This window comes from Ptychodera flava, chromosome 13 (assembly GCF_041260155.1).
Source record: "Ptychodera flava strain L36383 chromosome 13, AS_Pfla_20210202, whole genome shotgun sequence".
In the NCBI taxonomy this organism is placed as follows: domain Eukaryota; kingdom Metazoa; phylum Hemichordata; class Enteropneusta; family Ptychoderidae; genus Ptychodera; species Ptychodera flava.
The window spans coordinates 18641543-18667826 of NC_091940.1; the positions used below are offsets into that span (position 1 = coordinate 18641543).

Sequence of the window (26284 nt, forward strand, 5' to 3'; positions counted from 1 at the left end):
GCATATCCTACAGTTGTTGGCCGCAATGTGAAGTTGATGACGATATTGGTAGACTGTCAGATAATTCAAAGTCCAATTGAACAAAAGACTGGCAAGAATGGAAATGGAACTGAATGAATGAACGCCAAGCGCCTCCAAACATTATTTCCTGCGATGATTTTCCCACGATTACCGACCCGATGCCATGTTAAAAATTGTATGACGAAGTCTCCACGGCTGGGGCATACGACGCTTAGAAGTATAGGCGCAAACATCTGATGTTGGTGTCCGGTGATAGATTGCAGTCGATCATAATTATTGAAGTTAATATGTTCTGATGTTTTAGCGTGTCTTGAACGTAGACTCACTTTCACTGTCGAGAAATGTGTCGAATGCATGTACCTAATGCGCCATTATGTAGGTGTCACAGTCTATTTAGGACGTTGTCTGCGTTCATTTGCGACTTTCGACCGATTTGTTCGAATCTTGCGATTTTGTCGGTGGGCAGCTAGGGAACACCAGAGGGACTACTTCTACTCTTGTGAATAATTAATTAGTTGCCCTCTAAAATATCGTTGCAGGACGGATGGCTGAACCTTTACTCTTCTATATGAAGTAATTGACCTGGGAGCCAGAGAGAATCTTTCCTATACGCGTGAGAAATTCGAGTCACGTCGCCGCGATTTGTAACTTACCGGTATGTACAAAACTTTGTGGCACATCCAGCATGCAGCAGAAGGATCTACTATTATGCTCCCTGTAGCATTACTCTGAATCAATGTACTGCATCTATTTTTCCCGTTTTTTTCACGGCCGAACAGTACTCATCACTCCAACAACTTCTCTCTGACTCTATACGCTGCAGTAACCTCGCAGATACAAATTACCAAGTACAAACAAATGACACAGCAGTGAAGTGTTGTAAAAAATTGAGAGTTTGAATTTGTGTCCCCGGGGCGCATTCTACCTTAATAACATTGACAGAAAATCGAACGCTGACTCACCATCTGGACAAAAGCTGCCGTCGACAATATCTGCCTGCTTTCATCCTTGCATAAAAGAGGAAAAAAATAAATGCGCGTTACTACACATGAATTTTATGATTAAACTCTAGAAGGCGTCGTTGTATAAGGTCAACAGTTAGAGGTCAGGATTCAACAACTGCTTGGCAGATTAGAGCTGTTTCGTTTGATCTTAAGACGGCTGGTCAACGATGTGCAAATATCCACGGGGATATTTTTTGTGAAAAATCATGTCGGCTTCTTTTGAAACTAGCAGATATTAAAAAAAAAATAGATTTTCAAAAATGTGCACACAATCTGCCTGCACACATGGCGTAAATAAAAACTTGAAGGGCACCCTCCCACGATGACGCGGTCATCCATCAAAATATCGAAATATCGAGAGGTATCTTTCTTAATTATTATCTGACAGTCCCCCATGTTTAATTCTGGAGCAAACGATTTTTTTTCTTTCTGAAAGACATGTTCAAAAAGAATTGTAATGAAAATCATTAATACAATTATAACATTTAATATAAATGAAAGAAAACACATAAATACTCGCTATCACACATCACCTACATAGTAGATCAAAGAAATAAACATATCGCTAAACAAAGCTTCAGATAGCCTCGGGAACAATTCCACCCACCCGCAGAGCCATACACCCACCCACGGTAGAAAATTCACTAAGTTGCGTCATTATTATGTTGATCGGCACAGCTTGTTGGAAAGAGAATAATGTTCTAAGGTGCTTTGATTGATGACACCGCTATTTTGGGCAGCCTGTTATGTCTGTGCAGCAGATATTTATAACTCGTTCCTTGTTGCCCAGACAAACGATGGACGAATTTCATTTTAAAAGTATCGTCCTTGACCAACTTATTGGTCATGCATAGACCATCCATGAGGTGTGAGCAAGTGATGTTATGCGTGTAACAACAATCGCTTCTTCTACCGAAAGCGACCCATGGTAAGATTATACGCATGTTGTATGCGCACAGCACCAACAAAAATAGATTTAGTCGGCTGCAATGACATGGCATGGCGTAGAGAATTGTTATCAGTCTACTCACCAAACCGACTATCTGTTCAGGTGTGTACACCATAGTGACGACCAATGGATCGGTCTCATTGATAACGGGGCGGAAGGAGGAATCAAAGCTACCGCCAAACAACTGGTTCAGCAAAGCTCTTTTGTTTTCCATGGACGTCTTCCCTGCAAGAAAAATAATATGACGTGTGTACGATCGCCAAAACGTTTGGTTTTCGTAATGGTAGAATGGACCAATATTTGGGCTGTTCGAAATCACACAAAACGCCGTTGGTCCATAACTCATGGACTCATTTTGAAACTATTGAAACATGTAACATTTCATCTCCCTTTTTCTGGGATGCTGAAACGTTGGCGTTATCCCACAGACTCAACTTGCAACATATGCTGTGTTCACACTCGGGCCAAGGGCCGTCTCTGGGCCAGCGCAAGATCATGATTAGATGAGAAAATGTTGTGCCGTGTTCACACTGGATTTGAATCCGCCACATCTCAGTCACTTATCAGCGTCGCTCTGGGCCATGGCCAAACCTTAGGGCATCAAGTAGGCCGGGGGACTTAATCGTTTACACGTGCATTTTTGGCCCGATCGCAAACATTTTGTTTATTATAACATAAGCGGGAATTTTCCTCCAGAAATTTCTTGTTCCTTTACAAGTATTAAATATATGTATCCTACTTGGCCGTAAGATAAGGGAAATCTTCTTATCCCTAAATATACCACTAATATAAGACAATTTTCAATGAATTACTCCTTTGTTACACTCTGGAACCAAATCCCAGAAAGTATAAGATCTGTGAAATCCAAATAAACAATTAAAAGAGACTTGAAACATCATCTCTTGTTTATCTAACATGGTACTTGCCAGTCTGTCGTGTATATTATTTCTACCACGAAGTTTTATAATTTATGTACTTATATTGATATAGAATTTATTTCAAACAGCCAGGCTACATGTTCAACATAGCGCTCTATGACAAAATGATATATTCAGCAATTGTGAATGATAGGGGATGGACTCGATTAGTATGATATTTTTAGTCTTTACCCAATTTACTAATCCTTAATGTGTCTGTAGTTTTCTATTTTTCTTTTCTGTTCTATTGGGAAATAGATATCCTTAATATTCTTATCCTTATCCAAATTTGTGTCGACCCTGTCTGAAACTATCCCTGACTCGACATAAATTAGGCCGTCCCAGGCCATTACAGAGTCGATACATCGCTTTAACATAGGCTCTTTTAAACCCATATTAGGGCCGGCTCAGAGACGACCTAAACGAAAACGCTGTAGTGTGAACGTAACAAAAACCGGCGGTCATCTTGAATTTCAAGGATTGGCTCATCCGAAATAAATCACATCTCGGACCCGCATAAATTACTTAAACAGTAATCCTTACTTTTAATAACCGCGAAAGGGAACACTTTAAATGTTTCCTAAACAGAGATTGAAGAAAATATTAAAACTTTCACTTTCGAGCTGTATATTAGTCTAAGTTGAATAGCCCCGTGATTTTTAACGTCAATATATATAATAAATAATTATGATATATTTTTTATTGATTCTGTAAAATAAAATTCTTGATTAAAATAAAATTCTTGATTTCTACAGGGCATTCATTTTCTCTATTTTCATGTTTTATGCTTTTTAATTGGGTTTGAATTCACTGCTTCACAAGTAAAAAATGGAAGTTTTATTGTTATTTGATATTTTATCAAGAAATTTTAATGTGGCTTTATTTCATCTATCAGCGAAAACAGTTTAATATCAAGGCCATGGAATAACCAATGTTTTAACAGTATTATCATGCGAAGCGAGGGCTTGAGATGAGAACGATTGATTTATCTTTTCACCTGGACACTTTACGTGAACAGAAATGTCAGAGAGGCCAAGAATGAATCCACAGTGGCGCGAGAGATCGATAAGCCTAGTTGTATCAATTCATTTGCTACATAAACTAACTAACGACGGGTTTTTGTGTTGTGGCAAGCATAGTGTTTGTATTGTACGGCAGATGAAACCTGACCTGAAATATCGTAGATGATGTCAGTTTTTTTTTTTAAATGTTTTTTTATGAGCCATCTATAAGTGTCGTCATGTGGCGGCGATAAGTCATTTTAGTGTCGTCATGTGGCAGTGTACAGTCACAGAGTAATATCATAGACAGAGTGGCAACAGCTATTGTTTAAGGCGTGAAGCGGTTACGTAAGCAATCCATGTTTGCCTCGCCTCACGAAGCTCTTGGCTCTCTTTTCCGAAGAGTGCCGACCATGCACCCTTCGGTAATTTTCGTATTTTTACCAATTGTTAAGCGAAAGCATGTTCGACAAAGCTTGTGTTGTTGTTGTCGTGTGGTGCTGATCGGAATTGATGTGCTGGCGAAAACGGGAGTGTTTTGAGCTTCAGGAAAGTGGGTTTTACCGTTTTAAAAATTCCTCTCATATTTTTATGAATGTATAATGAGTGTGTTTGAACCAAATTTGAAAGTCTTTTATCGATACTGTCTGGTTTTACTCAATGGTTTACGGTCAGTCATACCGTCTTTTACACGTGCGCCAAGAAAGGACATGTTTATGAAACTGCTGGCGTGTTATGTTTTGATTGGCGTGAGGCAGTGTTTCTGGCCTGAGAGCTCATAAAGTAACTATGGTTGCTACGCGACTGGCAGTACGTGCCACCTCGTCGTATGTGTCGCATAATCTCGTGTAATTATCAACCACAAACCAAGCCTCCAAAAAGTTTAACACCTTTGAAGCTCATTTTAATATGAAAAGCCAATAGTCTACCGAGACGACCATGGAACAAAAGGCATGCAAGTGTTGCCACTCTGTCTATATGTTACTCTGTGGTACAGTGCAGTGGACGATTTCATTTTTTTCCACCGAAGCGGTAAGGGTTGAACCGAGTCAGTGCAAATGCAAAGCTACACTTGGCCTTGATTTTAAAATCCATACTCTGAAAAGCACAAAAGCTGTGACACTTTTCAATAGTTTCATTGTTATAAAACAAGAGCACTTTCTCATTCTTCTCCCAACACGATTTGAACTAATTTTGGATAATTGGATGGTGAAGTAATGTCGGTTTAATCTGAAAATGTAAGCTCATTTGCTTTTCCTTTTAAGTTATACACTTGTTTTTATGAGTAATTTGTAACATTGCGACATTTGGCGCATATAACATTGCAACATGGCGTTGCAACGTTGCAATAACATTGCAACATGGCGCCTGACACCGACGTTTGAGAAATTTGAAAAATATGAAGATCCAATTATCCCAAATTAGTTCCAATCGTGTTTCCCGCATAAGTACATTTAAACACCAAGGATGAGCCTTGCAATCTACGTATTACAAAGTACTGTCATCGTTTTCAAATTAATTGAATTTAAGCTCACATAGACAACATTAGCATGATTAAGATCATCTGCATTTCGACATGTATTGCGGTGTAGAACAGCTACATAGTTTACACACGGAACAAAATATAGGAAGATTCATAAAAAAGGTTACATCTACTAGATAGTTGACTGAGTGCTTCAGCATCGTAGATCTAAATCAGAAACTAGCCCACAGTATTAACGCACTGCAATGATATAAAAGAATAGATTTGATGACTTAAGGTAGAATGCGCCTCGGGGACAGATATTTGGACTCTCAAACTTTTTCAATTCTTTTCTGATATACCACTTGTGGGGGTTCATTTTACAGCTCTTGGTGTAAGAAAACTTTTCACATGCTTAGTTTTTCGAAATTCGAAAATTTTATTGTTCTTCATAGAGTTAACACAGAGATGGCGGCCATTTTGAATTTCAAATATCGGTTAATCTTGGGTTATTTCTTTCTCTAGTACTAAAATTTGGTGACCCCCGATTTTTGTTCTTGATTTTGAAAGAGAATGGTTGAAAGATTCCTTTGTACATCACATCAATTGCACAATCAAAAGAGCACATCAATTGGTCGGTTTTATTAAACGGACTTGCTGCGACTTCACTAATACCACTGCCATCAAAAGTATTTACATTGCACTTGTTAGGAGTATCCTTGAGTATTGTTCAGTAGTGTGGTCTCCACACCAGAAGTCGTACATTGACAAAATTGAACGAGTTCAGAAGAAATTTATTAAATTTCTTTGTTTTAAGGAGGGTGTGGAGTACAATGTTGATAATTATTTTACATTATGTTCTTATTTTAAACTTTCGCCTCTTTTTATTCGTCGTCAAGTTTTAGATCTTTGTTTTATTCACAAGTGTGTCAATTTTATTACCGATTGTCCGGATATTAATAGCTCCTTCACTTTCTTTGTGCCCCCAAGGCGTCTCAGGTCTTCTGACCTTTTCCGGATTCCAACTCACCGCGTTAACCTGTCTAAATATTGTTTTTCGTCTCGGGCAATGTCACTTTTAAATAGTGTCTATCGTTTTGATATTGATTTGTTTACCAGTCTTAGTACTTTTAAAACACAAGTGTCATCTGTTTTATTATCTCTTGCTGATAGTCATTTTACTGTCGAGAGTTTTTGATGTTTGTCAGTCTCTGTTGTTATTTGTTTAGTGCCTTTTTTTAAATTAGTTTCTGCATGTTGTAATTTGTCTTTCTCATGTTTTAATTTTTCTCTGTTTGCATCCAGTTATTGGGCTATGCCTGTTGGATGTCAGAATGAATAAATAAATAAATAAAAAAATAAATTAAGGAAAGTTTCAGCAAAGGTTTAAGTCTTTCACTTTCGAGGCGCATACTACTTAAAATAAAAGATATTTGAGCAAGTATTTTCCTTGGCAAGGATCCGATACAGCTTACGATTCAGAAAGGTGGAAGAAGCAATACAGTGAAATCTTCAAGTCGACTCACGTTATGATAACTTAAACTCATAAATTATTCAAGGCCTCAAAAAATCCTGAGCCGGGGTATCGTGTACTTTCATCATGGCTGTTTGTCTGTCTTGTGACTATTTGTACACGACTACGAACAAGTAAGCTTACGTGGCCCTTTTCATGTATCGAAGCTGAAGGAATTAAGTACAAAGGCAAAAAGCTTAGTCACTAGAGCTGATTTGACTATGGGCGACAGCAGGCATGAAGTTTTTCCTAGTCCCGAAGGTAGCTTACCACTGCGGGTAGTTATCAGCCCTTTTACGACATTTGACTTCCAATTGGTAGCTCACTTTTCTAGTTTTAGAAAATTTCGAGGTAGTAACGACAGGCTTATTTAAAAAAGTACCAATACAATTTTATGCATTTACTGTAGTTCTGTCCTCGCAGGGCTTTTGCGAATTAGTGACTGCATGAATGCTCTCTCTCCCCATGAACGTACAGAATGATACACCCGTGGCCACTTTAGTGTTGATAAAGCTTGTCTGGTGCAAGCAGAAATTCTGTTTGTATAAACGAAACAAAGTGGTGGTCGGTGTAATAAATGTAAGGTTCACTATCGGCACCCCACTGTTAGGATTGAGATAACGTTCTACTAAAATGTCTCGCCTGCCCAATTCAAATTGATCACAACACTGCACTGTAGACACGCTGTAAGTCTGCATGCACTCCGACAATGAACATCAATAACAACGGTCGCGAATATCATACGGGAAAATCCTTCAGTAAGGACGTGGGCAGCTTGATTGTTCAAAATATAAGACATTAATTGTGGTGGCAATTTGGCATCTAGCGAGGTATCACTAGGAGCTACAAAAAAACAAGCAAGCGACCGTTTTAAGATAAGCGTGGAGGGAGCCAGAAAAGTTTGGAAGAGATATACATGTATCAGGACAGGTTCCCTTCAACCGGGATGAGAAAAGTGTCGTTCATGGTTACACACATGTGAATACATGTACATGTAAAACGCTACCCCGACTGTACTTTACTCTTACCTTTCCGTACCAAGTGAAATTGGAGTATAATTTTATTCACGGTTTGTAGGAAAGAAACATGGCTTAGTTTATTTCGAAAGTTTTGCAGTCAAGACGGGCGATGTCTGTAATTTAATTGCTAACATTTTCAAAGTGGCATTTTCTCAATTCCCGCGTCTGAACAAAGACTGAACACGACACTTACGATACACCCTATAGTATCATTGGTATTCATTCACTGCAATATTGAAATCGGCAAAAATGTGTGATGTTCTGTAACACTGACTGCATTTGAAACACATGAGTTTTACCTGAAACTAAATACTGATAGGGCAAATGCTGTGGTCAACATCATTTGTATACAGTGTATTTTATAATCACTCCGTAATTTCAGGCTAATCGGCGTGTCCATGAGGTACTGGTAGTATCATTATCACCACTGATACAGGGTAAAGTAACCGTTTTATCACCCTTATGCAGACAGAATTTCTGCTTGCACCAGACAGGCTTGATCAACACTAAAGTGGCCACGGGTGTATTTGCTCTCCGACCTCATGATCTTACAGAAATCAAGGCAGGGATGGTGTGCTGAAAAAAAATGTTATTTTTGATCAAACGTCATTCACATGAATACTGAACAGTCCAGGTAAAAGGTATCTCTGTTTCTTTTTTAATTATCAGACGACTTCAGAGCAAATGAAAGGAAATAGCATTGCCATCTGAATGCCTAGCCAAAGTACTGGTGCATAGATTAATTTTTTCTTCGTATTACGTCCACGCGAACGCAACAAACGCTACGCTAGTTGCAAGCGCGTGCCCCAAATTGTGTGGGACGATTCCATTATTATAACAACCACGAAAACCAAACAACAAACTGTGACCGAGGAAGGATAAAACACTGAGCAAGAATCTGTTCAGTGTGGGTAACACTAATCATTAAAACTTATAAGAAAATGTACTGCATATTTAGCAATTAATCTCGCGGATGGGAATTCCATTACATAATGCAAGTGATATCTAGCTTTAAATAGCTTGCTAAATTTTTTTCAATGCTTTTATGAGATCTTGCCTGGCTATTTTGTTTCAAAGAACTGTCTCGCGACACGGGACAAACACCATGTTATACACAGAGTTGATGAATGCACAATTTACTCAATTAAGACCACGCCATATACTTGTTTCACACGGTTTGCAATCGACCGTTACTTGGTATGTAAAATTCTCACAAAATCTCGCAACGAGCAGGAAATCAAAGTCTCGCGCGATTTCGGTGAAGCGCAGAAATGGTCGATTGCCGCCTTGGTGAGAAATATCGTACTTGGCCGAAATTGTAATTTTGCATTTATGACTACAAAAGTTCAATATGCAGATAGCGCAGACGACGAGCAAATGATTTCGTTAACTTTCAGAATGAAGTCTTAAGATATTTATTACACTATTATACTTATTAGCTTCATCATCGGAATGAAAGACTTCGATATGAGGATTTACTTCAGGCATAAACTCTCCGTTGTCATGGAGATGTTGATAGGAGATGCCGAGAACCAATTTGAAAGGCTCCGAAATCAAAGGACCTGTAAACTGGGCATGTCAAACTATAAACCAAATTCGTTTTTGGAGGGATACATGTGTTGTAATAATATCAATTCAGTACAATGGCCGTCAGCCTCGTTTCACGACGAATTCCCTTTTACCATATTAAGCCAATCGTGTGTCTTCATTAAGGAGGCATTTTCACAGTCTGGATATAACGTAAGTACTTTTATCTAATCAGGGGACGCATATAGATGACGCAACGCAGTAAATTACACCTGTGAGGAAAAAAGCCACAGAGAAAGAGAGAGCGACCTTGATTCCACGATGTTGTCTGAAGCGTGCTATTTCACAGAGACTATAATTGCTATGCTGGTGGCAAACCGCAAAAAGGCGATGAACAAACTAAACATGTTCTTAATCTAGATATTCAAGGACTTAAAAGGTTAACTCATATTTACATAGTCGCTATGCCGAAGGCAAGATTTACCATTAAAATCTGGATAATCTGTATATAAATATAAAACTGATGAGCTTTTCACACTGTGCACGTTCCTCATACTAAAAAAACAAGCTTGGTCGAATTGTGTGTCGTGGCAATTTTATATTTCTATCTCTTTTTCCCTAGCTGCCGCCTGTCAAAAAATACAGCCTTTCAACGTTTCTAGCGTTTTTGCGGTTCGCCGAAAAGGTCAGATGATGCTTCGATGGCGTTCGCAACGGAAGGTGATTTTGCACTTCAGACAATTGGAAATAAGTGTACAGACAGCCGCGATGATTGGATAGAGAGTGCGAACACATCGAGTCTGCTTTCCCACTGATTCTAGCAGAGAAAATGCTCCTTTTGCATTTAAATTGAAACTGACAGAAAAACCAACACGAAAACTTGTGGGGTACAATATCAGAACTCATTGCGTAGTTTTGAATATCAGCCACAAGCGTACACACAATCAAAAGTCTATGACTCAAAGGTTTTCATGCCGAGCGAAAAAAGATACCATGTTGCGCCTAATATCGTAAAGCGGATGAACTTCTGTTTATTTACTTAAAGTTGCAGTAGCTGTAACTTTTGATTAGTTTTCTTACCATTTTTGTTTTGTGTGTCAATTGAAAGTTCTTGTTCTATTCCCCAAAGCACGTTCAGATCAGAATTCACTTTTCAACAATAACATTGAAGGCAGTCTACACGTGTACAGACTAAGTTTACAAGGTCAACACTGTATCTCAACATGCTTTAAAGGGCCATTATTTGTAACTTTTGACCATTTTCTACCTCGGAAAATTCCATGTTGGAGGCTCATATTTGTTGCAAAATGTTGTTTTACGAAGAAACAAACATGATTAGTGATGTTATAGCCACATAAAACTGCTAATTTTTGTTTAAACGTGTTGCCCTTCCGAGCTCGTTTGTTGACGTCTGGCATGCTCAGCGTGCTGGGGAGAACGCAGATATGGTGACGCCGCGATCACGCGAGATGTTCATTGCGTCGTGGATTGCCAGACATCTGGCTACGCAACGTGCTCGGACAATGGACTACGACGTAAGTACCGGGCATAAGTAATGACTATTTATTTTGAAATTGCTGTAAATGGCTCGTGCAGGTGCAGTAGAATGCCTACGTTGTAATCTGCGTGTCAACAGAGTTTGTATTTCTGTCCGGACAAAAATTGAAAATTTCGTTGTAAAATCACTTGTTATTTAGTTGTAGGGCACGTAATGTTTCCGAATGATATGCGATTCTCTGTTATTTTACAGGCTATTCAACATGAGCCAGTGATCATTTCAATCAAAACTAACGGAAAAATCGCCACAAGATACAGCTAATGGAACTTTAAGAAGCAGAGTTTTCCTCACTCGTGGACTCGACACATGGGAATCAACTTGGTCTACAGATCTACCCATCCGGCGTAAAACTGTAGAGGCAACCCAAGGATCCGCCTGCGATACCAGAATATATCACAGAATCAGTGTATGTATACGGCGATTAATTGCTGCTCATGTGCAGGAAGCCTTGATACAGTGTTCCTTTTTCTTCGTGCTTACCATTAGAAACCTAAAACCAACTTGGAAAATTTCATTAAGTTAATTACTTCTAGTTTTCATTTTTAGTGCGTCATAAATACATTCAAGTCGAATTCGGCACTCAGTTTGGAAGACAGGTAAGTCAAAATATAGAGTCAGAAGCGGGCCTTTTCTTAAGCGAGGTTTACACTGGTCGCCGAACACCAGCTGAAAATTTCACGCGTCTCCGTCAGGTGATCGTCTCCTTGGCAACCGAGAAGTGTTTAATTAAATATATGACGTTCATTTCGCGCTGTCATTCATATGAATCAATCAAATACAAACTGTAAAACGTGAAATGAGCAAAACATCACGAACTGAAAGTAAGAAGGGATTAACACGATACATGTTCTTATGAATACTAAATCACAACGCGGGAATGAAATCATTTGCACTGACGATATAAACTTAACATGCAAATCCAAAAAACTTTAATCCCATATTTTGGATTCTGAAGCTGAGCGCCCTAATTCCGTTTATTGTCTGTTGACTGTGTTATCCTTTGCTAATAAGGACGGGTATTACACAAATATTTACGATAAAACCCGGTTCTCTTTGTTTTCACTCCGTCGAGAAGCCTCGTTCTGATTCTAACTTGCTGAGGAGAGTGTTGTTGAGACTTGGCAATTTAGCAGATTCGCATTCCGCATCATCTGGCAGCACTGACCCCCGGGTGACTTCCTTTTCCATTAACGTTTCCGAGCAGAATTATCAAAATTGAAACGCAAATGTTAAGCGTCTTAGCATGGAGTAATAATTCGCCTGTATTCTTTGAAAACCGAAGAGGCCGGGATTGTGCGCTCGAGCAAAATCAATTCTGAAGGAAATATGCGAGTTTCAAGTCATTGGATGAAATCCCACGGAGCTTATTTAGACTAAGTGAAGCCATTTCTGTGCCGTGTAATTTGTAAAAGAATAGTTAGGGTTAAATGTTTTTTGCCGGTGAATCCCAGTCTATGCTTTCATTACAGCAACAAATGGAGCATCATTTGAAAAGTTGGGCCAGGCGAAGTCTTTTTTAATTCAAACGCTGAAGTTAATACCCATTGTAAATCCAAAACTTAAAAAAAATAAGACATCTGATTGTGAAATTTTTAAAAGTTTATTCTTTTAGGCTAAAAAATATCGGGTTTAGATATTTCGCTGAAATTTTTATTCAATTTCATTCCATTACGCTTCGAGCTTTCGAGAACGACTCGGTGTTAGTTTAAATATTTCTCTGAGACGATGTTTTAAGTGTGTTCCAATTTGCACCAACCCCTTTCGAATTTGTGATTAATATCTCTGTGTAATGTGTCTTTATCTGGCGCTATCCTTGTTAATCCTTCCGTCTAATCCCTCGATAACTAGAACCATCCTTGTACAAGAAAATGCAGTTTAACCATTGAAGACGGGACGCAACGTCATGCATAATAATGAGCCACTTGCCCGACGGCGTTGGTTTTCATGCTTTCATCATCAATCAAGAACATACATTGAAACCTGGTGTTTTGGGATTTTAATAAAATAAGGGAAACCAAAGTAAATGAGGATTTTTTTTCTCAGTTTTACTCTGCACTGAAAGTGAACTGACATTTAAATATTAATACCAAAAAGTACACACGCACTTAAATACACAGATGAAATATATGAGAGGTGAAGACCCTCAAAGCTATGTGATGAATAGCCATGTATTTGCCCCGGTATTTAATTTAACGATCAGATCTCTTCTAAAATCAATACGCCGGAAACACATCCTTCAGGGTCCTACAGCTATCATAAATGTTGTTCAGGATGTTAGCCATGTTTAAAAAGCATATCGCGGCGTAATATCTGGAATTATTTACACGAACACTTAGCTGTGTTTGCTTTACCATACATACCCTCCAGTATACCAACTATACAACTGCTTGGTATACACTTGTCTGCCGTACGATTCAACATATTTTGCGTCACTGCGAACGCTTTCGAATGTTTCCACTTTCAGGAATTTTGGCCGATCGATTGATTGATTGAACGATTGATCGATCGGTTGATTATCTCATTGATTCAAAAAAAAAACCATTCAAGTTTGATTAAAAGTCGGTATCAGCCATCAGATTGTCTTGCTGGGAAATTTACTTACTAGCTAAGATAACAATTTCAATGGAATACAAAAGGCAACGTCACCTCCGTTATCCCCTTACAGACCAGAGCAAACTTGATCCCGAGGATAGAGTCCCCGGCCTTTAAGTTAAAAGAAAACGTTCATAGAAACGTTTTGTGTTACACAGTAAATTACAACGCGTAAACCAATTGTGTCCAGTTTGTCGCAGGAAGAAAAGTGACTATTGCCATATTCTTACTTGGAGATATATTGCTTTCGATTCTCATACACTTGTCGCCAAGAGCGCAAGCCTATATATTGGAGGTATACTGCGTGTTTGTAGAGCAGATGAAATTATATATAGACTTTATACTCAGCATAGCAGAGCCCTGGCAGTCGTGTAGCCGAATGTTTTCCAGTTGTGACAGTGCAGTGCGGCCGTTTGGTAGTTTTCATTCCGGCGAAGAGAGTGAGTGGAGCGGAGATATGTGAAACACGGTGATTAATGACACCGAAACATTTAACATTATCCAAATGACGCACTCGTTCATTTTGTCACCTCGTTTGATGGTGATGTCTTTATGAAAAAGAGAATGTCCATTTCAGAATGCATCAGCTTGTGTCGTCAACGAAGGAAGAAACATGGTAAAGATTAATATACGTGATATATTCTTGTATTATGTATTTTAAGTTACGGAATCTATGCAGGCCCAACCTTTGCAATGCTCTGTGCAATTGCCCAAGGTACTGCATTTCAATATAGCATTAATTAATTAAAGTCTTACTTTCGTAAGTCTTTCCTGAAACTGCTTATTATTCTGGACAAAATATCGTCGAGTTGGAGTTTATTACCTTAATTTGCAATATCGACGTCTGCGGTTTCCGATACGTCAACCGCGAATTGAGCATTTTTTCAGTTTGTCTAAACGCAAGCAATAAATGTTTTAGCGTCTGTACTACGTGCAGAAATAATTCGAGTGCCCATTCCACTAATTGTCAATAAAACCAGATTAGCTTATAGTGCGGAACAACACTAGAACTCCATTGTTACTGCTGAAAGATATTGAGCCGTGCAGTCAAATATGACGGATTGCAAGTCAGTCAGTCTGGCTGTCTGTCTACAATTTATCACACATTCGTGTGCACGAAGGGATTAGTTTGTGGGTAGGTTAATTGTTGTCCAGTAAAGAACCACCAGAATGAGTATCGAGTCCCTTTTATTGCCCCCTTCCCTCCATTAAACAGTTCACCATTTCAGTTTCAGGTCATCAACGATATTCCGCTGATAGGTCGTTACGGAAAGGACAATATGCAAGGGCGCACAGTTGATCTAATAACGTCGCTTTGAAAGAAGTTAGGTCAATTCATAGGATATTGGTCAAAGGAAGCGCCAATGCACCGAAAGTCTAACCGAAGATACGGTCGTCTACCAGGGGCTTACTAGCATATAAACATTTCCAGAGTTCACGTAAAACCGCAATCCCTGAATCACGAACATATACAGAATGATACAGTTATATATACAAAGATCTACAGACTGTAGACTGGCCCGAGTCGCTTGGCTTTTCTCGGCAACAGTTACTGGCTGGCCCAGCCATCGCGTTCACCCAACGATCTACGCAACAGCCTACCACTAACGTGACAGTCTGTTAAAGTTTATTCCATCAATTTACTCTGTTTTGATATTTATATGCTCACAGACCTGCAGCAAGTCAACATGGACATTTAATGCCATACTGTCTATGAAAAGACGGACAGATACAATGTGATACACTTGGACGACCACATTCACCAATATCTATGTACAGACGTACGCGTACCTTTTCAAATATAGCTAGATACCTATATACTAACCTAGATGTAGACTTACAGCTTCGAAAAGTCGATTGATACATACTTACGCACGTCCATGCACTCGTATACACATGCTTAGATCCATGCATATGTACAAACATGCGTACGTATGTAACCTACCTACCTATCTATCTACCTACCCTACCTACCTAACTACCTACCTACCTACCTTCCTACCTACCTACCCACTTATCTACCTACACTGCAATACCTACATACATACATACTACATACAAACAGACATTATTTAGACACCCTACACCTCCCTGGGAAATGTGAAAATAGGCTATGTAAACGTGAACAGCGAAGTCCATTGATCAAAACTGTACTGTTATTAAACATAAGAATTCGTGTGTCTTAATCTCAATATTTTGTTGGAATCCATTACGGCACTTAGACTGCAAAGTCAACGATACATTTAGCGTCATTTCTACTTAACGCAGTTTTAATGAGACCGGTTATGGCTTTCTGCTGAACGTCACCGAGGCTACCTACAATTAATATGACAATCTCAGAACGGAATCCCAAGCTATTGACTTCAAGGGTTAGAGGATAATACTTATCAAACTTTGAATGGTAAAATCTTGAGATATGTGCATCAAAAGGGACAGCTACTTCTACGAGCGTTAGTTGTCTGTTTGCTTTGTCAATAATAACACTGTCTGGCCTTTTGTGTGGATGTTGAAATGTTTGTTCAACATTATCTTTTAATAGTTTATGAGTAAGTACTTTGTCTTTGAATAATTCCTTGTTTTGATTATATCCTAATATGATAATATTCTGATAAAGTAAATCAAGTATAATTCTGTCATGTTTAACCTGATATAATCGTTGAAATTTAGTGCACCCGTTTAAAACACGCGAAACAGTTCCAGAGGGGTGATTACACATAGTAAATAGATAAAACAGACTTTCACACTATGAGATTGCAACCGACCTTTAGCTACGAATGATCTAAGTTTATCATCAATGTTGTGGTTACTGAGATATGTAGCTGAAATTGAATGATGAATTTTTCCAGCTGCTCTGACCCATTTCAAACACGCGAAACAGTTCCAAAGGGGTGATTACAAATTTTATATGATTTGCTGAACTAGCTGGATAGTAAATAGATAAAACAGACTTTCATACTATGAGGTTGCAACCGACCTTTAGCTACGAATGATCTAAGTTTATCATCAATGTTGTGGTTACTGAGATATGTAGCTGAAGTTGAATGATGAACTTTTCCAGCTTCTCTGACCACTCTCCCCTGTGAAGATTTTGCCCTGAATTCATCCTCGTACTGTTTCAATCTATGTTGTTTGTGTTTGTACATTGTGTAAAACTTGTCTGCCGAGTCAGAAGTGACTAGACTGTATAACAACTGTTAGATGATCACGAATCCTTTCCGATGTTGTTGCTACGGTCGACGAATTGGTTCCTTAAGCACCTCGAGTCTATTCGTTGCAGGCCGAGGAAGAATTAATTGGGATCTGAAAACCAGAGGGAACAGATAACAGAGAAACATGAAGGGACAAATCAAGTATCTATCGGACAATCATGATTAAGTGGTCGCATATGTCGCCTGGCGGATACAAACCAATCAGGGGATCCTCCTTGATGAAAACATCCATTCACCCGAGATTGTCGGCATTGTCTTTTAATAAGCCACCGTGACGTCATCGACCACCGAGGAGAAGTCAAACGAGTACTCTGCAGAAAGCCATTTTGCGAGCCGGCGGCAGCTGGGTTACTCCTCTTACTTCCATTAGTTTCAAGTATCTTGCATGCTTTCTTCTGCAGGGCACGTTGCTCAGCGCATGAACACCCATCAATTGGACGGGAATGCCACAAATGGTGTCACTTGGCGACACTGCAACTCGCCTTCTCAGTTTTTTTCTTATCTGCAATCACTTATATTTTTCTGGAAGGCGAAAGTCTCTTCTCCTACGAGACGCGGAACGTAATTTCATGTCTTAAGGTCGCTCTTAATCAATCGCTCTTCAAGAGGACTTAGCCGCAACATCCATTTCCCGGCGCTAATCACACGATTAAATGCCTACATCTATAAACTCTTCGACATATCTTGCATTTTGTCATCTGACCAGGGTGCCAAAAGGTTTGCCGGAAATGTCATGTGTAAGCAATGTTTGGACGTACGATGTTAAAGGTATACTGTCACCTGTTCCTATTTTGCCACAGCTACCATGGATAGAGAAAATCTAATCAATCACAAATTTTAAGCGGGTGGCCGCTTTTTAAAAACAGCGCCCCACATGGGCATTTTGAATACCAAGGAACGCCCCTTTGATCATATATGGGCATATTTAGATTACAGGTGACTGTATACCTTTAAACTTACGTGCTGGTACATTTACACTGTAATCCAGTACATCCATGCACTCACGCACGGTGCCAGATACAGTTTGTAATAGAACATTGGAAATTCACAAAGCTTTGGTCAAAAACAGAAATCAAGGTCATATCGAGGAAAATCCAGAACAATTACTCTGTATTTCATGTTTTCTCTGTCCAAGCCATCGTATGCTGTTTGTTAAAGCGAATGTATTTGCAAAGTTTTGTTGAATAGAAAAATCTGAACTACTTTTAGCAGTGTCCCAAACGATCCGTTCTTGCGCTTAATTTTCAGGCCGATTACCTACATGGGACGGGAACAGTATTAAGCTAACTGGATTAAGCAACGGAACTCTGAAAATGAGTCATTTTTTTCAGATTTCTGCGTTCCCAAGGAAACGATAATCGAACTGAACTCGGCTACTATGGTTGCAAGAGGCTCACCTGTAATTAACCGTATTCCATTTGCAATATTTCTTTCCTCTACTCCAAAGGACTGTGTCGCGATGGTTCGGTCAATTTACAAGTGAAGTAAGGTTTCTCTTTTGCTGAGCACAATAATTTCTCCAGCTCAAAATCATTCGCTGTCTGGGGTTCAGTGAGGAGGAAATATTCGTCAAAGTCAGATCCATTTATTTTTCAGGCAAATTACTTGACCGTGGGAATAATCATAAAGACAGTAAGCAATGCAATGACAGTAAGCGATTAAGATTTCTAATGACAAATATAGTATGAACGTCTTTACAAAACATTATATTCTAAACGATGAAAATACGCTGTGGTGATATTTGGATGAAATAGGTGTACCTCTTTATAAAACCGCAGTGCCATTTGCCGTTGGATTTTCTAGAAAAAAATATAATTGACCATAAATACGCCGATTCGTTTTCGCGAACTGATATTTTAAATCTCGTGAAACACCGAAGGGCGTCCTACTTGATATTTGCATAAAGACGTGTTCACCGTTAAGGTAGTACGCGCGCATCTCACAAGTTAAATGGACTTTAACTTTTGCTCAAACCTTTCTCAAGTAAACTATGAGCCATATCCTTCCGAAATCAATAATAAATATGAGAGGTCATCGTGTAAAATTAAGTACCAGAGAAACAAATTACCCAATTTTGCCAACACTGTCAATTCAAACTGGCCGCCGTACGTTTGTTAATTCTACGGGGAAAATAACATTTTCAACTAAAGCAGGCAATCGTAATCATTAACTTTACAGAGAACGGCTACTGCGCAAACAATTGATCGTATCCCCAACAATCACTCCTGTAAGCATGTAAGGTGAAGAAACAAATTGGTTATTACGAAATCGTCATCTAGTCAAAGGGAGAGTAGCTGTTATAACTGTAAATAGATTATCATTATTCTCGACCCAGTTCGGGATTATTTGCTAATCAAACGTATGTTGATACACACAGTATATAAAACTGACGCAATGCATAACTGGCTTTTGGACCAGACCAGAATTCGTTCTCAATAAACGATAAACGCTACATATTAGGCTGTGCAAGTCAAACGCCAGGCATCCCTAGGTGATCTCCCGGGGTGATCTATAGGAAGTACTATACGAAATGCTGTATTTTACAGACAGAGCAAAACTAATGTCACACACCTATCAGAAACTCTGTTTCTACGCCAGCTCTCATGGCTTCCATTCAACGGGAGAGAAAAGCGTTCTTTGAACAGAAAGCGTAACATAATCACGTGGATTTCGCTGCTAAATTACCCCGCAAGGAAAATGCGCCCATGATAGCATCTACCACCAGGGACCTCTCCCTGTGTACGCCATGTCGACAGAACAAAAGGTATCCCGTGAATTGTTGGACAAATATCGATTCAATGTGTAAACATTTCTAAAAAGACAAGAAAATATATCTGTACATGGTACTCCTCCCATCTTTACAAGTTTCTGCTTGCTTGTATATATTTGATGTAAGGAGGCCAAATGAGTCTAAAAATCATCAGGTTGGCGGTTACTCTGAACAACAGCGCAGGTACGGTTTTTCTTTAAAAGGTATTTTAAAGAAATTTCCCTTTTGCCTCAGCGGATTAGTATGTGCTTCACCCGATGTATATAGGCTGCAGTTTGAAAAATTCAGAACTATATTCACATTACGTCAAATCAGTGCGATAACGTCACGAATTTTTGACATCACCGAACGGTGGATCATTTCAAGGTTCATCTTAAAAGCCCACGAGAGCGCAATTCGCGAATCAAAATATGTACATTAAGCAACATCAGATATTTGTTGTTAATGGATGTACGGTTCATTTTTCGGGGGCTACAGTTCAAGAGTTCACGTTATGCTGATTGTCTTGTTCAGGCATCGGATTACCTCTGTGCGGTGATGTACAACACACGTGGGTCTTCAAATGGATAGCTGTTTGATTCTGTAAGTACACGCTGACAGAAACGTTTCTGAAATGGGACTTACAGGGGATGCCGGCTTATACAGCTTTAGTTCACTATTAACCATTTCAGAATATAGACTTCGGCTTTAGCGAATCAGATGGCTAGATTCAGACACGGTACGCACCACATTTCTTTTTTACACTTGTTTCATGGATTGTTTTGATGCATTTCTATTCGTCATTCGTTTTTTTTACTGTGTGTTTTATACAGGTCGGCAGACTGCTTAGCTCCGACATGAAAAATGTGATGTCAATCTCGCTATATCTCGCAGGCCAGTTTAGACAGCCGGGGCATGGTCCCATCTGCGTGAAACTTACTCTTCTATAGGCCTTTGTTGATTTAGCTATACTTACGTTAGTATTTTCTAAATGTTACAGAGTGACTGGCAAATAGATCATTGGGGAAAGTGATTGGAGCGTCTTGGAAGATTATCTTATTGGTAGATTGTCTTTATTTAGAGCAACTTTGCAATTTTGGCGATGTTGATTGGTTATTTTGAAATGATTCACTAAAAACAATAAGTAACAGCCCACCACTGAATTGGCTAAAAACCTCAGAGACGCACAGACACCATGTACATTTCAGTATGATGCGCGCGCACTGCAAAGGCTGCTAAAATGACAGAAAGTAATACAGACTTTTTTCATCGCATAGGAAAGTATCAGGAATAGAAAAAATGTATGACCTAGAGAGCAATAATACATTCTGTACGTGTGCTTGCAAACTCAAGATATTTTACTACATAAGTTCAATTCAGCTTTTGAATGCTAACTTATACAATCCATGTCATACAAATATTCTTCCCGCCACTTTTTGCAGAATCGTGTGCTATTTCGTTTCCGAGAAAAGGCAGTTTGTATTTCGTTCATATGATTTACGAGGTTGCATATTCCTTTACAGATATCTAAAATGCAATCACAAACCTAGTGCAATAGTTCCAACGGCGAGTTCAATTATTTGTATTCAGTCCCTGCTCCTTGGATTTTGATTGATATTTTTGACAGTTGTTTATTAAATTCGTGATCATAAACGTGTATTCCAATCATTCATTCCTGAGGAGTATGTGAGGGAAACGGTTTACTAGATTAATCTCACCATCTTCTGATCCGTAATTTTTAGTATCATGCCACAGGCAGTGCTCTCTCTCTCTCTCTCTCTCTCTCTCTCTCTCTCTCTCTCTCTCTCTCTCTCTCTCTCTTTCTCTCTCCTCTCTCTCTCTCTCTCTCTCTACCTCTCTCTCTACCTCTCTCTCTCTCTCTCTACCTCTCAACCTCTCTACCGCTCTCTACTCCCTCTCTCTCCCTCCCTCTCTCACACACACGGCACGACTGCAACCGATTATTGTCATAACTGAGGCAGCTGAAATAATTTTACACCATATTCACAAACGAGTTTATTGAACACTGAGGAATATACTCTATCTGTTCGATGAGTCGAAGAATGAGGAGTTGTTGGCCAGGGGACGGCAGAAAAAGAAATTAATATGCATATTTTGCACCTTCAAAGATTTCACATTTTCAATCTGAAAAAGCAAAGGACGCCTTTTTTGGATTTTTTCAACCGTAAACCATACATGGATTTCTCAAAAAGCATAGCTCCAAGTTTACATTTTTCACCACATACCCTTTCAAGGTCCAAAAGTGCAATCCCATCTAAAATTCGTCGTAGGACTCCAATTTAAAAGAGTATCGAGTTTATAGTGAGTTGTATTCAAAAAACTAGTCGCAAAAAACATTGATTTCAATTGGCTATTTCCATGCTGTGTCATAAATTTAAGGAATTTGTGACTTCGCCGATACGCGATCACATTCTTTCATCTACAAATTACGCCAGGTAAAATCACGGACTCAGCTTCTCCGTGAAAACACGTCGTACCTGCATTTATCGGTCAACGATAAACACTGAACGGGTGGAGAATGTGAACAGTGTCTCCTATGAATGTAAACAAACTCCCTAATTCCCACACAGTGCTGTAGTGCTTGCTCTCTCACAAAAAGACGACGAACCGAAACACATACGTTTATTCAGTGGACGGACACCAGAATTCGAATAAACCTGCTACAAAGTCGACAAGCTTGGTTTTAAATATGCACTTTAAAATTCAAGAGGCATTTTTCGCTAATACTCGGCACACGACATTTCTCCAGGTCCGTTCGTTTGAATTGACCTAATCGTGTGCAGGATGTCTTCTAAAGCTGTAAAACGTACTCAATTGTGCGTGCAACGTTCTGCAACTTATAGACATTACGTCCCCTTCCACAGTTCTGCATCACACGCATATAACATACACATGTATAGTCTTGATTTCATGACTGGAAAGGTGATTTGAGAACCCATGTGAAATTGCCGGATTTTCTTTTGTCAGAACCAACGACACTCTGCTATCCTGCCCTGCAACATGGTCGACAAAAATCCTCGCCGATACTGCATATACACAAGATTTATAGGCTTTTTAAATTTGACGCAATTTCACACACGGCAAATAACATTCCTTTGCGTCTTGAATCAAGATGTGATCACAAACCAAGGCTTACAACAGAATTCTGATGTGTCAAAACAACTTTTGCTGGTTAATCCACAGGAATGGCGTCAATATATAATTGATATCACATTCTCTTCATTCGTTTTCTTTCCTCCAGGTATATTTTCTTCACAGGTTAGAATACTGTTGTCTTCAAGCTTTTCGTACCTCTGAATTCCGAATTTCTTAGCGATGAAATAAAATCCACTTTTACTGCAATGTTTTTCACCACTTAAGGTCATATTCATATGGAATTATTACATTTCTTCTCAATGGGTCTTGCGCGGATATGAAATTCCTCATTCATTGCCAGTTGCACCAGATCGACAACTATGAAATTTTGCAATGGCTTCCACACATCCCTTAAGGCATATTTCGTGTCCTACCGTTATGAATGGAAATTTTGAAACATGAAATATCAAATTTTAAGTCCAACTTTTCCTTAAAATCGGCTCACAAATGAGCAATTTGAGTTTTGAAGCCGTAAACCTAATTCTTTGAGTATAGAATCGTATATGACGTCTTTGTCATGAAATTTTTTGCTTCACTGAAAATAAACTGTAATGATAGGCATTGGTCTACGAGCGCCACTATGCCGCGTTGATTACATCATATTAATCACAGACGAGAAACGAGTTATACACGCGCCCCTTCGGTTACATAGATACAGTTATTACGCTGCTAATGGTCAACTTATGAGTTCTTAATAGTCTCCCCTTTGCGTTAAGCGAGTTGTTTATGGCGACATCTCTGCCGCGTCTAGCTTAAGGGTCATAACTGTTTCTCAGCTGATCAAGAGCGTTATGCGCGCCATCCTAATATGTCGCGGCCATTCCACACTCGGACACAATTGACATTCACTCGGGTATCACGTTCCGTGATCTGCTCAGAGATAAACACCCAACTGCAGACGCCATTTCTGAATTTCGAATTCTTATCTTTACCGACGATCGGTGTCAAGTTTAGCATTGCCGTTCATTTGCAATTCGTTGAATTTATTTTGTTGAATGTAGATCACAGATTTTGCAGCGGGTCTGGCTCAAAATACATTTTTCATATGTTTACTGACTAACTATAGCTACAACCAGATGAAAAATGGTAAGGATGGCAGCAAATGTATAAAAAACAACATGTAGAATCGCCCTGTTTTGAAAATAGGGAACAAAGCAGCAGAAAGTGATTGATGATGTTCAGTGGGAGACGCCATCCTGATGTTAACCAGTGAAACGAGATTAAACTTTTGTCACGAATTGTATAGTGTTTGTGGCGGCAGTTGTTGCTGATAGTGTGAGGCGGAGAACAGCTGGGCGGCATTAATGTCGAGAAAATTTATCATTCGAACTGCAACGACTTGAATATATTTTGTGTGTCAGGCAAAGCAAATTAAATTCAAGACAAAATGCATTGGAAGGTATGGCAATAGATAGTCTGCAATGATCCGAATTTTCGGTGAATCTATAGGACAGAGAACTTAACAGCGTCTGGCGATGTTTCCGATTTAAGGACCGTGACGATGCGCCAAACAAGTGACAATCGAGGGGTTTCACGCCCTGATAATCTCATTTTTGTGCAAACAGACACTTCCATGTGTGATAAGTCCGAAGGAAAGACCCGCATAGTCTCCCTTAACAAAATTTTCCTGAATGTACATAAATTTCTACTGTGTCTCCGGAACGACCACATACGCCATTTGTCAATGAGCTTACGTGGATACAATCAAGATTTCTCCATTTACATATTTATCTGTAAAGCACCATTTGTAACCGAATATTAGTCCTAGCTTTTGGGAAAAGACCAAAACGAGGGTCAGGTAAGCTAAATTGCAAACGATTCGATAAAAGTATACTTTACATAAAGCACATGAACACAGGAACTGTAAACTTAAGAGTCTCTTATATGTATACAAGATGCTAGATGGTGCTTTTACCTTTGTAAGTATCAGCGCTTGATCAAAAATTCACGTTCACTTTAATTTGATCGCATATAGCCTTCCATTATCGTTTTCTCGTATCCAGTGTCTGACAACCATTCCTAAAGAGTACGGGTTATCCATGGTAGTTGTCGCAAACTTGTTAACGAATACGCCATTGTTGTAAACACCTTGGGGCTGCTATATTAATACGATAGTTGTTGCTTTCGCCCTGTTCGTCGTTTGAGCACCGGCGCTGTGACGATGAATAATCACCACACCGGTACTAGACTCGACGACCGCGGTACAATTACCGTGCTAGCAGTCAACATGGCAACAACTGTCATAACACCATTAACAAAATGTTCGCCGATTTTCGTAGATTTTGCACCATTTATTGACGTGCGTTTTTCTCCTTGAACGGAAATAACTCGTTTAAAAAATTCCGTTTGAGGCAAAAGACGTTAGTCTTGAAGGTACAGGTGTTTGGTTACATTCTTGTTTATCAGGAGCAAACGCAATTCTTTAAAGACCCAATCTTAAAACGACTGCCTTTGCTTCAGTCTAAAACAAAAGCAAGTGGTATTCCACCATACTAAAACGAATCGATATGTAACTGGCCATTTAATGTGACAACCTACGATTTCACGAACATTTAATGCACTTTTTACCGAAAGAAATTTCAGCAAATTCAACTTCTGACGGCGACTTTAGACTGCAGTCCCTGAAGCTCAAATTTCCCCGTCAGAAAATTGTTTCTAAAATGTTACATGCTACCCATGCAGCCACGCATGTAGCACTTACCTTCGATTTTGATCAGAGACATCGTCCAAAGCAGAACGGATAGAAAAACACCGGACAACGGTAGCCTCGCCATATTTGCGTTCTACACTCTTGTAAGGCTTTCCGTGGATTGGTGAACTGCGTAGATACAGGCCGCTGGGGATCAGTCCGCTCACATCAGGACACATCAAATAATTCTCTAGTTTCGGAAACATCAAGCGCGGAAAGAAATCATACGACGAGAGGCTATAAAGTTTATCGTCTTGAAGGGCTACCATAAATTTTCATTAAAATTATTGCAATTGAAACTAAGATCAAATTCTCTAATAAAACCTCTGACCTTACAAGTTAATATTAAGTGGAAGTCCTCTGATGCTAAATATCAGTGAACTCATAATAAGGTTTGAGAAAGACAGTCAGAAAGCTCTAGTAATTTTAAAGGCTGAAATTGTTTTGATGTTCAATGATGTTCAAGGATATATATATATATATATATATATATATATATATATATATATATATATATATATATATATATATATATATATAACACAAATTACAGGTACAAAGTAATAATATCTGTTACTTAAGTTTCATGCATTTAGCAATCATCTGATTATTGCTTGATGCATGAAACTTAAGTAACAGATATTATTACTGTGTACTTAAAGTACTTTGTGTTATTATTTATAACGCTCTGCTTTATGCATCGAAATCTGTAATTTCGAACGAGGACATGTGTATACTGTGTACTTATATATATATATATATATATATATATATATATATATATATATATATATATATATATATATATATATATAAGTATATAGGTATACAGTATACACGTGTGTCTATGTATGTACACCCTCAAGTGGTTTTGTATTAAAGTTTTATTGCAAACATTAATTAAGGGTTGCAATGCCT

At 38.9% G+C, this 26284-nt stretch overlaps 1 protein-coding gene across 2 annotated transcripts in view; it reads right to left on the reverse strand.

Moving 5' to 3' along the window:
• Positions 1-25542, reverse strand: part of LOC139147694 (acetylcholine receptor subunit beta-like) — a 39692-nt gene extending 14150 nt beyond the window's left edge. The window contains exons 1-3 of one of the 2 annotated variants that reach the window (XR_011555780.1): positions 25379-25492; positions 2057-2199; positions 984-1028 (exon numbers count right to left, since the gene is read on the reverse strand). Coding sequence is in view for 1 of the 2 variants with exons in the window: in XM_070718855.1 (XP_070574956.1) it covers positions 984-1028; positions 2057-2199; positions 25379-25451 (261 nt within the window). In the remaining variant the exon portion in view is untranslated. Of the gene's footprint in view, positions 1-983; positions 1029-2056; positions 2200-25378 lie in introns of both variants that reach the window. The other variant, XM_070718855.1, reaches the window with a different exon arrangement.
• Between the last annotated feature and the right edge of the window lie 742 nt (positions 25543-26284).